This window comes from Leucoraja erinacea, chromosome 14 (assembly GCF_028641065.1).
Source record: "Leucoraja erinacea ecotype New England chromosome 14, Leri_hhj_1, whole genome shotgun sequence".
In the NCBI taxonomy this organism is placed as follows: Eukaryota; Metazoa; Chordata; class Chondrichthyes; order Rajiformes; family Rajidae; genus Leucoraja; species Leucoraja erinaceus.
This window is the reverse complement of record NC_073390.1, coordinates 11,354,851-11,372,257: the sequence shown is the minus strand read 5'-3', so window position 1 is coordinate 11,372,257 and position 17,407 is coordinate 11,354,851. Positions and strand designations below refer to the sequence as shown.

The window sequence follows — 17,407 nt, the reverse complement described above, 5'->3', positions numbered from 1 at the left end:
GCAGCACCAGAGACCCGCGTTCGATCCCGACTACGGGTGCTGTCTGTACAGAGTATCTACGTTCTCCCCGTGACCGAACGGGTTTTCTCTGAGATCTTTGTTTCCTCCCACACTTCAAAGACGTACAGGTTTGTAGGTTAATTGGTTTGGTGTATGTGTGTTGTAGAATAGTGCTCGTGTGCGGGGATTGCAAGTCGGTGCGGACTCAGTGGGCCGAAGGGCCCGTTTCCGTGCTGAAACTCTAAACTAAACTAAACTAAATGAACCTGGAAAGCACATTTTGGATTTTATAATGAAGTGTATCCCACAGCATAGATTTGAAGAGATTACCACTTGCTCTACATGGAGAACACAAGCATACAGGAATAAATCTCAATAAAGTCAAACCATTTAGCAAGGCTAAGCCATCAAATTTAATTAATATATCTCATCGAAGAATTGTGTTAGTCTTTGAAGTCATTTATCGTTGGATTATAAATGTGGTATTTTCAAAATGTCTAATTAGAGCCAGTCATTTGCATATTGGCAATTAAGTTTAACAGATTTGAAGTGACCATAAAACACAAGGCAGATTCATTAGCCCGTGATTTACCTCAATCTCTGGGGGGCAATTACATATCCCTGATGTTTTCCCAAATCAGTCAATATGAACAACTTTAAACGATGGAGGTAGTTGAGAGCTTTTTTGCCACAGATTGATTTATTAGATGCTTTTGTAGTTTAACTCAATTATGTCAATAGATAGCTGACAACAATTTATGCAGTTCAATAGTCCTTTAATTGCAACTGCACCAAATCATACTTGGGATAGAAAGATTTGCAAATGTTCAATTGGATATGAAACAGGAGGAGATAGAAATCATGCCTTTAAGGAGCTTTGAACTATTTTTTGTTTGAATCTTACTATGTACTGCGCCTAGAATATTATGTACCAGTCGATCTCTCTGCAGAAGGAAGGACATACCATTTGGTAGAGAAAGTGTAACACTGGTAACAGATGGTGGGTTTGTTCTGGGAGAAAAGATAAAGTAAATGAGAATGTCAGATTCAGATTAGGCTACGGTTCAATGACATTTCTTGTTTACGAGCTCGTAATGTAAACCACATACATAGAGTGATAAATAAGAGTTTCTAGTTTTGTTTATTAGGTCACGTGTACTGAGGTACAGTGAAAAGCTTTTTTGATATGTACTATCCAGTCAGTGGAAAGACTTTCCACGATTACAATCAAGCTGTCCACAGTGTACAAATACAGGATAAAGGGAATAATGTTTAGTACAATATAAAGATTGTCCAAGGGTCTCCAATGCAGTAGATGGTAAGTCAGGACTGTTCTTTAATTGGTGATAGGATGGTTCAGTTGCCTGATGACAGCTGGGAAGAAACTGTCCCTGGATCTGAAGGTGTCTATTTCACACTTTTGTACCTCTCGCCTGATGGAAGAGGAGAGAAGAGGGAGGGGTGAGACTCATCCTTGATTGTGCTGGTGGCCTTGCCGAGGCAGTGTAAGGTGTGGTGGAAGCAATAAGTGCAAAACAGCAGAGAGGTTCAAGATTGGTGCACAATGATGCAGGATGCCATTGAATCATATTAAAACCCACAGTGCCTAATGGAGTAGATGTAAGGTTGCTGTGTTTGGCTGGGGAGTTTAGAACTAAATCTTGAAAATAGCGAGTTGACCTCTCAGGTCTGGGAGGATCTGAGGAAGAAAAAAAGACATGAAGTGCTGGAGTAACTTTTCTTCTTCCTTCTTCTTCTTGTGTGGCGTGCACAGCCTAAAGTTGTAGGTCAACTTGTTCTATTTGATCTTCTGTTTGTGCACGTCGAGCTGATTGCATTAGTCGAAACAGGGCGGACCACGTGAAGGTTGCAATCTTCCATCCCCTGGAGTAACTCAATGAGTCAGGTAGCATCTCTGGAGAACATGGATAGGTTCATGGGTGGGGATGATTTGTTGTGTTGAGTAGATTAGTTTACAGGTGGGGCGGGGGGGAGAGGTGGCAGGAACAGGGAGGTGGTTGTCACTAGGTTTGTTTGTCTAGCTGGGGCATAAGAAAGAGAGAGGAGGGAATTCTGAGGAACATTTCATTTCACTCAGAGATGGAATCTTGAATGTAAAACTGAGTGATGGAGGATTCTCACAACATTTATATGTTAAATTGTCAGTCATAATGGTATTGTGGGGCTGGGCAGGTGGGAGGGACTGAACGGTCTGTATTTGTTTCTGTGTCTTTAGAACAAGTCAAACAGCTTTTAGCAGTTTTTAGCAGCTCAGAAACTTACATGTGGTAAATTTTAACATTGGCTTTTGTCAGTCACTGTCTAGTTTGTGGCATAGGGTGATATAAATCTATTAATCATCACTACTGCTGGTTTAACAGGGAATTCAGTTTAGTGTGTATTCATAAACTAGAAATATTTCATGGAGTCGTGCAGCACAGAAACAGGCCTTTCAGTCCACAATGTCCATGCCAACTACCAACCAGCCATTTACACACATCCATTTTATACTCCTCATATTCAACTTCAAACTAGGATAGAGAGGAGGAATCAAACATAAGACATAGAACCGTACAGCACAAATAACAAGCCCTTCAGCCCACAATGTCTGTGCCGAACCAGATGCAAAGACCAACACTTACCTGCCTGCACGTAATCCATATTCTTCCACATGTATTTGACAACCCAAAAGCCTCTTAAACACCACTGTGGCATCTGCCTCAACCACCATCCCCGCCAGCAATGCATTTCAGGCATTCATCACCATCTGTGTAAAAAACAATTGCCCCACACATCTCCTGTACACTGCCAAGCTTTTTTTTTACAGTATTGGCCATGACCCGAGTATACTCAGGGGTGGCACTGAACAGGTTAAACTTTGCCACACTCAGTTTAAATCTATGCCCTGGGTAAAAAGGATCTGACTGCTTAGCCTATCTGCTGCCACTTCCAGGAAGTTACAAATTATTTGGTTTCTTGAATTCGCAGATAAGAGATGTGATTTGTTCTGCAGGCTGCAGTAAGGCAGGAGTAGAAGTAGACGTTTGAGAAGAGATCACTTACTTTCATTGCAGATGAGACCAGCCCATCCTGCAGGGCAGATGCAGCCGTCTCCTTCTGCATTGCAGAGGCCTCCGTTCCCACAGTCCGCACAGCTGAGGCTACAGTCATGGCCAAAGGTGTTATCCAAGCAAACTACCGGCAAAACAAAAACACAGCATTTAGAAGGGACTGGGAGAAAGCCCAAGGGAGAACAAAAGGCCAGAGGTGAATTCCAGTCACTATCGGTGCATGTCGATAATCTGTCCGAGAGTGAACGAGGGGATGGTTAACATAAGCAGCTAGTGCCACAGTTCATGAAGACACTTCAATGGACCATGAGGGGGGGGGGGGGGGGGGGGGGGGGTAGAAATGGGGGGGGGGGGGGGGGGATACGTGGGAAAGAGAGTGAAAAAAAAAGTGGAAGTGACAGAAAAAGAAACAGAGACAGAACACTGGCAGAGAGGGAGATATTAGGTGACTTGGTTCAAGTTTTCATTAGGTAACACACATAAAGACTTGAATAAACTGATAAACAACACATACCGATTTTATGCACAAGCCTGAGTTCACTCCTCACATCCTCCTGATACAAGGGTGTCAGTGAGGGCTTGTAGTGCAGAAGTTGTGGAGGAACCCTCAACAGCATGTTGCGGAACCTGACCAGTTCTATGTCACCCTCCTCTCCATCCAAATCCCCTTCAAATTCATCATCGTCATCGAGAGCTGTGGATATCAATGTATTACATCAAGTGAAAGGAGAGTAAGAAAAATTGCTCATTGATTACATCCGATTGCACCCATTTCCCAATCACCTCAAGCAAGTTCCAGTGACACAGCTTATCATTCATTTATCACAGGTGATGGACTCAAAATGCTGGAGTAACTCAGCGGGACTGGCAGCATCTCTGGAGTGAATCGATGGGTGACATTTTGGGTCGAGACCCTTCTTCACTGAGTCAGGGGAGAGGGAAATTAGAGATATGGAAGGATAAGCTGTGAAAACGACCAATCTAAGTAGACGATGATCAAGAAATATAGAATAGTTGGCTGAGGGGAAGGTGGCATTGAGGCAGACAAACAGTGAAATTAATCAGGAGGACAGTGAAACTGGTCAGAGAACTATTGTGGGAGAGAGAGGGAAAGTAAGAATTACTTGAAGTTAGAGAAATCGATATTCATACATCATCATCATCATAGTTGAAAACATCAACAGGCACGGTGCCTTACAATGCTATGTATGACAGTGATCGCAACTTCTACTGAAGTGTGGATGGCCGTCGGCTCGCTAGGAGCTCATCCGCACTTTGACAGGTCTTGTTTTTGGTCCTGCTGGGGGTCACCAGCCCCCTCCTCACCTGGCAAACCAGGTGGGGGAGACGGTTTAGTCGCCGACTATCCAACCATGGAGCAGGTAGCACGGGATTACATGGTACCCGTGGCGGGGGGGGGGGGGGGGGGGGGACTTTCCCCGACCTGACTCTATATTCATACGGTTGGGTTTATAGTTCACTGCTGTACAATCCTTCCATTTAATTTAGAGATCCAGTGCAGAAACATGCCCTTCGGCCCAACGGGGACATGCTGACCAGCGATCCCCGCACAGTAACACTATCCTACACCCACTAGGGACAATTTTTACATTTACCAAGCCAATTAACCTACAAACCTGTACGTCTTTGGAGTGTGGGAGGAAACCGATGGTCTCGGAGAAAACACATGCAGTTACGGGGAGAACGTACAAACTCCGTACAGACAGCACCCATAGTCGGGATCGAACCTGGTCTCTGGTGCTGCATTCGCTGTAAAGCAGCAATTCTGCTGCGCCACCATGACCGCCCTATATCCCACGTTATCTGAGTTATATAACGTGGGCTCAATGAGATGCTACAAAATGGGAAGGGCATTGAACAGCTGCATCTCTGCTGTCTGTGGAGATCCACATGAGGGCTAAAAGCCTGATTGTAGGAGCTTATTTCAAAGAGGAGCAAAGGATTTAAGGGAAGTGAGATTTAGAGAGGGAAATCCAATTAGTTCTTCAGCCACTGAAAACATAGCAAAACGAACAAGATCAAAATTAAAATTGTGTAGAAACAAGGAACTGCACATGCTAGTTTACGAAAGAATAGACACAAACATACTGGAGTAACTCAGTGGGCCAGGCGGCATCCCTGGAGAACATGGATAGGTGACTTTTCAGGTCAAATTCCCTTCTTCAGATGAAGAGTCCCAACCCAAAGGTACCTATCCATGATCTTAAAATTTTAAATTGTGAATGTTTATTACCAAATAATGCATTGGAGAAGATGGCAGAGATAAACTCATGAAAACAAGATGAGAATTTTGAACGAAGATAGACACGAAATGCTGGAGTAGCTCAGTGGGACAGGCAGCATCTCTGGAGAGAAGGAATGGGTGACCTCGCCCAACTAAACATTTTGAACAGCAGGAGTTACTGATCCAGGAGCTGGTGCTTGTGAGTGAACGCCTTGTGGTGGGTGAATGGGATGGTGCATGTTAACACTTTGGCATGGAGATCTGTCTGGTTGAAGTTATTAATGGATCTCTCCCCTCCAGTACCAGTCTCCTTCTCCTTCAAATTTAATCCCAAAAACAAAACAAAAATCCGCAGGAAGTGATTAAACTTCTGGCCTCGATCACTGGAGGTTGAGAGTCACAATCAAGAGACATGAGTTCAAATATCACTATGGTTTTTGGGTATTTTGTTCTGATTTATTCACAAGATGTGTGTGCCTCAGGCAAAGCCAGCATTTATTGTCCATCCCTTATTGCCCTTGAACTGAGGAGGCAATTAAGAGTCAACCACTCTGGAGTCACATACACACAAACAAACGTTTTCACTCTATCTCAGTACACGTGACAATAATAAACCAATACCAACAACAATACCTAATTTATTTCCCTAAAACACATTTGTGAACCAAGTGGGTTTATATGACATTGTGGTATTTTCATGACTCCATTATTGACAATCATCGTCTAATTCCAGATGACTTTAATGATGTGTGCAACTTCCCTCAATGTTGTTGGGAGAGTCTGGATCAAAGGACCAAGGGCTCTGGCTGCCAATTATGTAACATCACCACCACGTTACCACGCACCATCAGTGAATTAACGTGGAATTTTTAAAAGGCTATCTATGAAACAACCAAATTGTTGAAAGAAACCTGTTGGTTCACTGATCTTCAGAGAAGGGAATGTGCTGCCTTTACCCAATTGTCCAGAAATTAGCTTGCACCTGTAATCATGCTCCAAATGGTTGTTGCATTTGCCAGGTTTGGGTTCCCAGTGTAAAATTTGCAAAGTTGGCCACAATGCAGTGCGAGAGAGCACCAGGGTGTTTCACATCCAGAAACAAACCCTACAATAGGGCCTGTGTAGGAAGGAACTGCAGGTGCTGGTTTACACCAGAGCGATTTGGACTTTATTCCCCCTTTTATCACAGTGAGCAATGTGGAGGAGGAGTCACTGTGGTGGATGTTTATGTTAAAATGTATTTTGTGTGTTCCGTTGCTTTTTATTTATATGACTAACTTGGCAAATTAAATTCCTCGTATGCTGCAAAACATACTTGGCTAATAAAGTATTATTGTGAGTGATACCCGATTGTGAAGATAGACACAAAATGCTGGAGTAACTCCGCGGGACAGGCAGCATCTCTGGATAGAAAGAATGGGTGACGTGTCGGGTCGAGACCCTTCTTCAGACACCTTTCACTCCAGAGATGCTGCCTGTCCCGCTGAGTTACTCCAGCTTGTAAGCCTGACTTACAATGGGACCTCACTTAATTTAACACAGCTGCTGACATTTTTGCTGCGCAGACTTCAGCGAAGGGTTCTGATGCTTACAGCAAAACTCCCTCACAAATGCACACAAACGCACATGCTCACAGCAACAATTTGCACTCCCATTGCTGTTGAATACACAGGGCATGCAGTGCAGAAATTCAGTGCAGGGCAGTGAGACAGCGCTCACAATTATTGAAAGGACCATGCAAGTCCTCGTTAAGGATGTATGAGCTAGGTAGGAGTTCCTGTTCTCTACAGGGGCCACAAGACCTACATTTACTGTAGTAAGAGCTTTTCAGGAGCTGGCTACAGTAGTCTTCTCTGGGCTTGGAAAAATCATGAGCAAATTAAAGAAGATTCATGTCCTCACAAGATACTGTATGTTAGGGTGTACAACTTATTTACAACTGCAGACTGGAGATTCTCACATGCAAGTGAACTTTCTGTGGCAGTCTGTGTTCTTTAACCTAGGAAGCATAGTTGGTGTGTCATAGTGGTCATGGAGAGACCAGTGCTAGCCAGAGAGGAAGCAGAAGATGACTTCAGAATGTTTCATATCCCAGTGATTCCAGTATTGGCAAATCCGAGACTGAATTCACCAGAGAGAACAAATGGGTAATGTTTCAGGTCGAGACCCTTCTTCAGATTGAGTCAGGAGAAAGGGAAACCCACAGTCTGAAGAAGGGTCTTGGCCTGAAACGTCACCCATTCCTTTCCTCCAGAGATGCTGCCTGTCCTGCTGAGTTACTACAGCATTTTGTGTCCATCTTCAGTGTAAACCAGCATCTGCAGTTCATTCCTACACACTGTGGCTACTGATCAGTTCAATCATAAGGACCCACACGAGTGGCCAGCATGGCCACAACAACACCTACAGTAATGGATTGGTTCACTATTGAGGCACTCATTCAGTGAGTGTCTTTGCAAAGTTGGAGAAAATCCAAAAACACTACAGGGAGTGTATTGCAATATTGCAGTTACTACTTTGTTTGGATTAATCTACTTTTTTATTCATGAAAAAAACCTAATTTGTGATAAGCAAAATTACATCCAAAAATGATCTACACTAGATATAACTGGATGTTGCATGGATTAACACTGGTGCAATTATGTAAAATTTCAAAGTAAAGAAGGAAAAGTCTAATAATCTCCATGAGATTGACTGGGGCACAGCCATCAAGCGCAGTAACACATCCAGTCATCTATGCAAACTCCGCCATTCAAATATCTGGATGGTGATGCACCAAGATGCACCAAGAAAGGAAATTACATCAGCCTCACAAGAACACCACCGCCTCCAGGATCCCCTCCTAGCTGCACACCAGCTTGCCTTGGTAATACATTGCCACTCTTGTGTAATTGCTGGATCTAAATACAACTCCCAGCCCTTCACCACGAGGGCTGTAGAGGTTCAAGCATAATTCTGCTCCTATTACTTATGACCTTATGACTATTGATCACCCATTCACTAGTTCTATCGCACTTTTCCATTCACTCCCTAAACAGCTCCCTAAATAGCTCCCTAAACAGCTCACTCTGGTCAGCAGCGGCCTCTGCAGCCTGTCCGCGTTTTTATTATTTTTTGTCTATGTTTATATGAAGTTTTTGTTATTTTATGTAGGGAGGGAGGGGGAAACTTTTAAATCTCTCCCTGCACTGGAGACCTGACCTTTTCTCATCGAGTCTCAGTTGTCGTTGGGGCCGCAACGAGGAGCGGCCTCCAACAGAAGAAGCCGGGGACTAGAGTGCCAACTCAGCCCACCGTCGCGGAGCTGGTCGAGACCGGATGGGTCCTTTAGAATAGCGCTGAGATGAGATGCGGAGGCTGCTTTAATCAGACGGCGGCACCGGGTGCCCGCGGATCTGTGCTTTTCAGGGCTCCTGCAATTCGACTTCTCCCGCCCGAATTGCGGGGTCGAAGAGCTCCTGGAGCGGGGCCTAACATCACTGCCCCGCGCGGCTTGGAATGGCCGCGGGACTCTGCGAGCGCACGCCGGGGTCTCTAACATCAAGACCCGGTGTGCGACCTCGCACCACCCGGCGTGGCTTTAATGGCCGCGGGACAATCGCCATCGCCAGCCGGGGGCTTTGACTTTGACTCTGACATCGGGGAAGGGGGAGAGTGCAGTGGAGAGATAAGTTTTTTTTGGCCTCCCATCACAGCTACTGATGGACCTTATGTAAAATTGTAAATTATGTTGTGTCCTATTCACTAGTAATGTATGGCTGCACGGCATTTCATTTGGACCTCCAGGGGTCCAAATGACAATTAAATAGACTATTGACTATTGAATAGGGGTAATTTTGTCTTTACAGAGGCCAATTAACCTACAAATCTGCACATCTTTTTAAAGTGAGAGGAAACTGAAGCACCCGGATATGGTCACGCATATGGTCACTGGGAATACGTGCAAACTCCACACAAACAGCACCTGAGGTCAGGATCGAACCTCTGTCTATGGCACTGTGAGGCAGCAGCTCCTCCAGCCGTGCCATAGTGTTGCCTGCACGGTGTTATTTTTTATTGCTATTTAAAATATCCGGTCTGAATTATCCCAAGATCACATTTTGTTTCCATTGATACTGGTCACACAAAAGAACATTTCAGACCATGCCTTGTCATGTTAATGTGAATAGTTTAAACTTGCAACAGAAACTGCAAACAACACATACCAAAAGCTAGTGGTTTAAAAGTAAATACACATTGAAGGACTTGTAAATTCCACAGTCAGAGACTTCTAACAATGTATTCTCAGAAATCACAGTTTAATGTTTAGTGTAACCCACGCATGTTTTTCTTGTCTTTACTCACAAGTACAGCTTTTCCTGTCTGTATCCAGCCTGTATTGCTCCTGGCACGCACACTGAAAGGATCCAAGGATGTTTATACATAGATGCTCACAGCCGCCATTGTCTGCAGAGCATTCATCGACATCTGTAACCAGAAATCAGAACAGAAATAGATGTGAGCAAGAGTTTTTAGTTTAGATTAGTTTATTGTCACGTGTACCGAGGTACAGTGAAAAGCATTTTGTTTAGTTTAGCTTAGAGTGAGATAGCAATTGATTCCTGCGATCAGAGGCATAGTCTATGGGGAAAGGCCAGGTAGAACAAGAACATAAGAAATCAGGATGGGCGTAGGCCATTAGATCCTCAAGCCTTCTCTGCCATTAATTCAGATCATGGCTGAATGTTTGCCTCATTGCCATTTTCAAGCATAATCCTTCCAAAGATAGACACAAAGTCTGAAGAAGGGTTTCGACCTGAAACATCACCCATTCCTTTTCTCCAGAGATGCTGTCTGACCCGCTGAGTTACTCCAGCTTTTCGTGTCTATCTTTGGTTTAAACCAGCATCTGCAGTTCATTCTTATACTATCCTGATATCCATTGACTTCCCAAATGTCCAGAAATCTATTGATCACTGTTCTGAATGAACACAAATGACCTTCCACAGCCCTTCCCCTTCACTACACATCTTTGGTAAGTACATCTGTTTTTAGTTAATACTATTAAAACTGTACACAATATTCCAGGTGCAACCTCACCAATCATGATAAAACTTCCTAACTCTTGTATTCAAATTAGCGTTGTTACAAAACCTACCATCAGCAGCGCTACATCTGCCACTGCCTGTCTGTTCGATTACGGAGGCTGGGGGAGGGGGGGAGGGGGGCGGGATTAAAATTCAGGTTTGTATTGGTTGTCAGAGAGGTATTTGCTCGGACTTATAAGATGATAAAGAAAATTCATCCTGCGCTTCCGTTCCCGTTTTTAAAAAGAATTCTGGACGATTGCTTCGCTGGATTGAAGTTAAACGTGACTTCTAACGCCTTCAACATCACGGATCAAAATCAACATCAAGGACTTCCACATCAGGACAAAACAAGTTATATCGTTTATTTAACATCTTACCTTGCTTTTTGGTGTGGTCTCATTTTAATCTGATGATACAAAATATGTTATTTAGGCCCCGATATCGGCCGTGTCTTGCCTGCCGTTATCACGGGGCTTATCATGGCAGCGGCCACATTCCGATCTATCACAATCCACTCTCAAGATAACCAAATTCATTATTTTTTCTGCACAATCATGTCATAAGAACATCTAACTCATCTATATTTTGTGTTATTGTCTATTTTAAAAATTTGGCTATTTAAAACATTTTTTTTAGCCTTTTAAGAATGGGATAGATGTTTAGATCCAGTAATTGAATTTAGATGAATTTAATTAATTTGATGACACTGATGAATAATATTTGTTTTGTTGGGTATTTACTATTTGTTTTAACGTTACAATAATATTAAAGTTCTGATCTTGAGAATATCACATTTTTGAATTTTCAAGGCAGTCTGGGTGTTTAATATTATTTCCGTCACAACGGTCAATTTTGTAATTATTTACAATTAGGTAACTAACTAATTATATGCTTTAATTTCAAGTCATCCAAGTAAGATGTATCATTTGTTTCAGAATGCTTCAATCTATAATAAAACTGAAATTTCATTCAGTTCACTTATTTTTTAAGAAAGTTATGGGCTTTTATGTCAATTGACTGTCCTTGATCACAGCTTTTGTGTTGTTAATGATAAAAGCAATAGGGAACAAGATGCTAATTTCCAAGTATGAAAATGACCATAACTTTTTTTTAATACTGAAGATATGAAAGTGAATTAGGTATCAAATTAAAGTTCCTTTTATGCTTTATCTCATGCGATAAATTACAGGCTTGATTTTTTACATCTCAAAATTTTGTAACATTCCTAATCAAATCATCTTACAAAAGGTTAACATACCATTTGCCGCTTTAATCACTTGCTAAACTTTCATGCTGAACTTAAGGTACCTGCGTGAAAGGTTATCTAGACTTCCTTGAACAGCTGCACTAACCAATCTCTCTGTATTTAGCAAATCCTCTTCTTGAATGTTTTGTGTGCTAAAGGTGTCCACATGTGCTCCCCCGCTCTCTCAGCTTGTCCATTTATCCTTTGAAACCTCTTTACATCCTCCTCTCTCTTCAAATTCCCAATCAGTTTAATATTGCCATCAAGCCTATAAAAATTACACTTAATTTTCTCTGCCAAGTCATCGATATAGATTGTGAAAAGCTGAGAGCAAAGCAACAATCCTAGAGGTACCGGATTATTCACAGGCCGCTAATTGAGAAAGGTTAGCTTATTCCCCCTCCCTTTGCTTTCTGTTTGATTATCAATTCTGAACCCACGTCAGTATATCACCCCCAATTCAACGTGCTCCAACTTTGTTTTCTAATTTTCTGTTCAAAACCTCATCGAACATCTTGTGAAACTTCAAATCCACCACATCCATTGGTTCCATCAGGTCTATTCTGCAAGTCATATCCTCAAAGAACTCTAGCGGGTTTGTCGAACATGCTTTCCTTTCATAAATCCATGACAATTCTGCTCAATCCTATTATTCGTTAAAGGTGTTCTATATCTGAATCCTTGGTGTAGATTATTTTCCCTACAATTGATGTTAGGCTGACAGGTCAGTAACTATCTTCTTTATCTTAAATAGTGACATTGCATTTGCCGTTTTCAATCCACAGGAATAATAGTAGAACCTATGGGTAATTGAAAGATGATAACCAAGACATCTAATAATTCTAGTGCTACTTCTTTCAAAACTGTGGTATATATATCATTCAGTCCTTGGGAGTTATCTGCTTTCAAGTTCATCAACCTTTCTAGTTCTATTTTTTTCAATAATACTTCACTTTTTTCACTTACTCATCCTTGCTGGACCCTGGACTCTCGATTTTCTCCATGTGAGTTCTTCCATGTTGACATACACAAACAAATTGATTCCTTCTGCCAATTCTTTATTCCTAGTTATAAATGCTTCTGTCTCAGTGTAAGGAGTCCACATCTACCTTGATGGTTTCCTTTTCATTTTTGTATTCCTATAAATGCTCTTGCACTCTGTTTTCACTTTTACTGCCAGTCAGTTCTGATATTCTCTCTTTCATTTCTTCATCGATTCCCTGGATCTCCTCAACTGAGTTCTACAATACCCTTTATCCTCAGGCTATTCCTGACAAGGTTATGAACCTTCTTCTTTTGATTTATCGCTTTCTTTAATTTATTTTGTCAACCATGAATGAATTACTTTTCCTGATAGGTTTTGTGTCTCAAAGGGTTTTTTTTTTGTTGTAACTTATGCATTCTGTCTTTAAACACTGAGCATCGCCTGTCCACTGCTATGATTCTCAATGCATTTTCCCAATCATTCACAGTCACCTTTCCTCTAGTTTTCACAAGTTTCCTTTGTTTAGATTACATACCCAACTTTTACATTTAACTACATCACATTCTCCATCAGACTCAAGTTATTCTTCTTGAAAAACTCTTTGGCAACAAGATCATCATTTAACTCTCTCTCATTGTGCAAAATGAAACCCAAAATAACCTTTTCCTTGTTTGTTTCTTCAATGTATTGCTCAAGTATCTTATCCATGAATCAATCTTCCACATGAAATAAAAGTTTTTAAAAATTGTAGATTCTGGGAATCTAAAACAAAAACAAAAACAGAAAACACTGGGAAAATGCAGCAACTGTGGAAAGCGAGCGATTGAATACTGTAGGTCTACAACCCTCCCTCAGAACTTTATTTTCCACATTATTACAACATACGGACTGTAGCAGAACACAAAGTCCAAGAGGAACTCAGTTGGTCAGGTGGTATCTGGGGAGGGAATTGACAGGGTTTGCTTTTGGTCGGGATCGTTTTTCAGACTGATTGGAGTAACAGGGAGAAAGCTGGAAAGGAGAGATGGGGCAGGACAAAGTCTGGATAGTGGTAACAGGTGAGGGGGGTTGACAAGCAGATGGGTGGAATAAGTGACAAAGGCTCGCGATTAAAAGGATTCAAAAGGATGTCAGATAAGAAGAGGAGAGGAGGAGTGAAATGTAAAGCAGAAGAGAGTGAGGTGGGTGCAAGAGGAGAAAAAGGATAAAACTGAAACATGATTGATATGGAAGGGGAGTTAAAATAGTGAGCAACTGGGAGATGTGGCAGGCCTTGGTGGACAGAGTTCAAGTGTTCAATGAAACAGCCAACTGGTCGATGCTTGGTCGTGCTGATGTAAAGGAAGCCACATCGGATACATCGAATGTAGTTGATGAGCTTTGAAGATATGTCTGTGAACCTCTGATCATTCCCATACAGGCCTTTCTGTCCTTGGCCTCCTCCAACACACGGAATGGGGGGGAAAGCACCTCATATTCAGCTTGGATATCTTATAACCAACGATATGAAAACTGAACTCTAACAATTTTAAGTAATACCTCTCTTGCCCCCTCTCTCCATGGAGTAACGCAGCTGGTCAGGCTGTATTTCTGGAGAAAAAAGGATGGGTGACATTCAAGCCTGTAGAAAGGTCCCATCCCGAAACGTCACATCATCCTTTTCCTCCCTCCAGAGAAGCTGCCTGATCGGTTCAGTTACTCCAGCTCACTGTATCCACCTATAATTTACCAGGCTTTGGCCCATCTTCAACTCTCTTTTCCAGCTTCCCCCCCCCATCTCCCCCCCTCACTACTATGTCTGAAGAAGGGTTCCTACCCGAAACGTCATGTGTCCAGTTCCTCCACAGATGTCGCCTGACCTGCTGAGTTATTCCAGCACTTTGTAGTTTGCTCAAGATTCCAACATCTGCAGTTCCTTGTATCTCCATTTCACTGCTCCTTCGGTTAGCCATTTGTAATCTATCCTATCCTGGACTCTCTCCCATCCACTGAATGCCCTGAGGGAATATTTTCTTATACAAAACTCCAAGGAGCATCAAGATAATTGCAGAAACCATCCAAAAATAACAATTTTGTTATTCAAATCTAGTCAACTCTCCATCGAACAACATGTTTCCCATTCTGAAAGCACAGCGATCCATTTGTCACAAAACATATTTGCTTTATTTCATTTATAATTGCTTCTCCAATCATTCTCCACCACACTGAGGCAGATTATTTTGATGTTTCCTTTGTGTATATTTTTCTCAACAATTTATTTTTCAAACGTAGAGTACATTGATGTTGTTAAACTGGGGGCAGGGTGCTTTTGATCAAATTTTTCCCCGTTAAGACTGAAAGGACTGAAAGGAGTTTTTCGCTCAAAGAACGGCGCGTGTAAGGAACGAGCTGCCGGAGGAGGTAGTTGAGGCAGGCACTATCGCAACGTTTCAGATATATTAAGACACGTACATGGATAGGACTATATAGAGGGATATGGGCCAAACGCAGGCAGGTGGGATTAGTATAGATGGGACATGTTGGCCGGTGTGGGCAACTTGGGCCGAAGGGCCTGCTTCCACGCTATAAGACTCTATGACTATGACTTTATGACCTGGTAGCAACTGCTCTGAACCTTCTGTATTTTTAACTGTCGATGTTGTAACTACCAAAGCAGCAAGCCAAAAGCAGAGTATCTTCCGCTCTCATCATTTTACATCCCCCCCCCCCCCCCCTCCCTCCGCGCCCGGAAGAGTTAACCCACATCTGTTCAGATTTAGTGGAGATAGAATGAAAGATTTGACGAATGCAAAAAAAATATTACCACTTTGAGTACACTGACATGTTGTGAGCAACATGTTATGAATTAGTCAAATTCTTAATAGTGCTGGAAGTGTGCACAGGGAATCGTCTATCTAGATTTCCAGCCCCACATGCACAAATTTTTACTCTGGATCATGGCTCATGACACTGCTTCTGTAATCCACCTGGCAGATAATTTACAAGCTTGGCCCACCCCGGGAGGCCAAAGCAGCATAATTGACCAGTTATGTCCCTGTCATTTCCATAAATGCCACAGATTTATTTCCTGAAGCACAGGGATCCGATTCACAAACCAAACAATCCAGTTATTCAGCCAACATTCTCCATGAGTTAGAACCAGGCATCTGTATCACTTAGCATATATTCATTTTCTGGACATATCCACTGAATGCTTTGAGCCATTTATTGTAATTGCTCAATTCCATTCTTCCTACAAAGGAGTACTCCTGAAACCCAAAATACCTTTTCTTCCTTGGTTTCAAATTTGGAGTGTTATTTCTCAGTGATGTGTTCTCAGTGCACAGGGAAATGACAACTGGGTAAAAAAAATATTCTTAATACTTGCTGGAACTCATTGTTGTGAGCAAGGGAATAGACAGGCATATTTCAAATTCCGTTAACGAGTGCATTCACGTTTCTATCGGTTAACCAGACCGAGTAACCATGGCTCTGGGCAGGCAGGTCCAGAACACAGGCTGAAAAACTGGAAGACACAGGATCGCTTGTGGTTCATAAGCCACACTAGTGGTGGGGGAACGACCACCAAAAAGAGTTAACCTTCACGATCAGTGGTTTCTTCCAGCACTGTTCTCCAACTAGATGCAAGATATCCCAGGAGGCCATGGAGAAAAAAGGCTAGTGAAGATGGTACATTCATCCGTCTCATTCGAGTGGGCCCCCCCAGACCGCTCATGAGACATCCGGCAGAGGAGAGTCTGAAAAGGGTTTCCTCCCCAGACGGCGGAGGTCTTGCAGGCGGCCGCGTAGATACCAGGTAGCTGGAGGTGTCCAGCAATGGTGTTCCTCCAGATGTCGCCTGAACCTGCTGGATTACTCCACACTTTGTAGTTTGCTCAAGATTCCAACAGCTGCAGTTTTCCTGTCTCTCCAGTATGACTGGCATCCAGTCTGAATGCCCTGAGGAATATTTTCGTCTATACAAAACCCTCAGGAGCATCAGATACGAGCAAGGGGTATACTCTCCACAGTATTTGTAACTTCCGCATGAAAGAGTTTTTCCAAAACCCGACCAGTTCATAGTTGCACAAATTTTTCGCCATATTCCCTTTGCGCCCGGGATGGAGTCTGGTATGAAGGCAATTACGTCGGATTGTGTGGAGATAGAATAAAAGATTTGTTTACTAAGTGTGCACAGTGTGAGTACTGACATCCTTGTGAGCAACATGGATGAATCTATAGTCAAAATCCATGCCTGGAGACAAGGGAATGGTCTATCTGATTTCCAAGCCCCAATAAAATGCAATTTATGTTCACGTGATGGCATTGACCAGTGCTAAACCAAAATTGTCAGATTCAAGCAGTGTTCCCGATCACCATGTGAGGACATCTGAACAACTTGAGGTCAGAGCATTAGTCAGTGCCTTACCACCAAATAAATCCGTCTGGAGTTGAGCAGTGGCGGTTTGCAACACTCATTATTTCAGCATTTCCCTGAAGCTCTGCAAAAGTCGATAGGTAGGGCAGTAGCTTTTTACAAGGCTGATAACATCCATACAAATAATCAGCTGGAGAGTATTACTCAGTGAAAAATGCACTGCCTTGTTTAAGTGCCCCAGTGACCTCATAGCCTGTGTTGGTGCCAGCACTATCTGTCCGATGTCTCTGAAGCCGGCATCGATCATGATGATAGATACAAAAAAACTGGAGTAACCCAGTGGGCCAGGCAGCATCTCTGGAGAAAAGGAATAGGTGACGTTTTGGGTCGAGACCTTTCTTTAGACTCACAAAACGACATAGTGCTTTTCTTCG

The 17,407-nt window shown here is 42.6% G+C and overlaps 1 protein-coding gene across 1 annotated transcript in view; it reads right to left on the bottom strand.

The window, feature by feature from the left end:
- LOC129703273 (multiple epidermal growth factor-like domains protein 6) overlaps positions 1–17,407 on the bottom strand; it is a 288,963-nt gene that overhangs the window by 63,374 nt on the left and 208,182 nt on the right. Inside the window, exons 12-14 of the mRNA XM_055645610.1 lie at positions 9,661–9,783; positions 3,586–3,765; positions 3,064–3,195 (exon numbers count right to left, since the gene is read on the bottom strand). Coding sequence (XP_055501585.1) covers positions 3,064–3,195; positions 3,586–3,765; positions 9,661–9,783 — 435 coding nt within the window. The remainder of the gene's footprint in view (positions 1–3,063; positions 3,196–3,585; positions 3,766–9,660; positions 9,784–17,407) is intronic.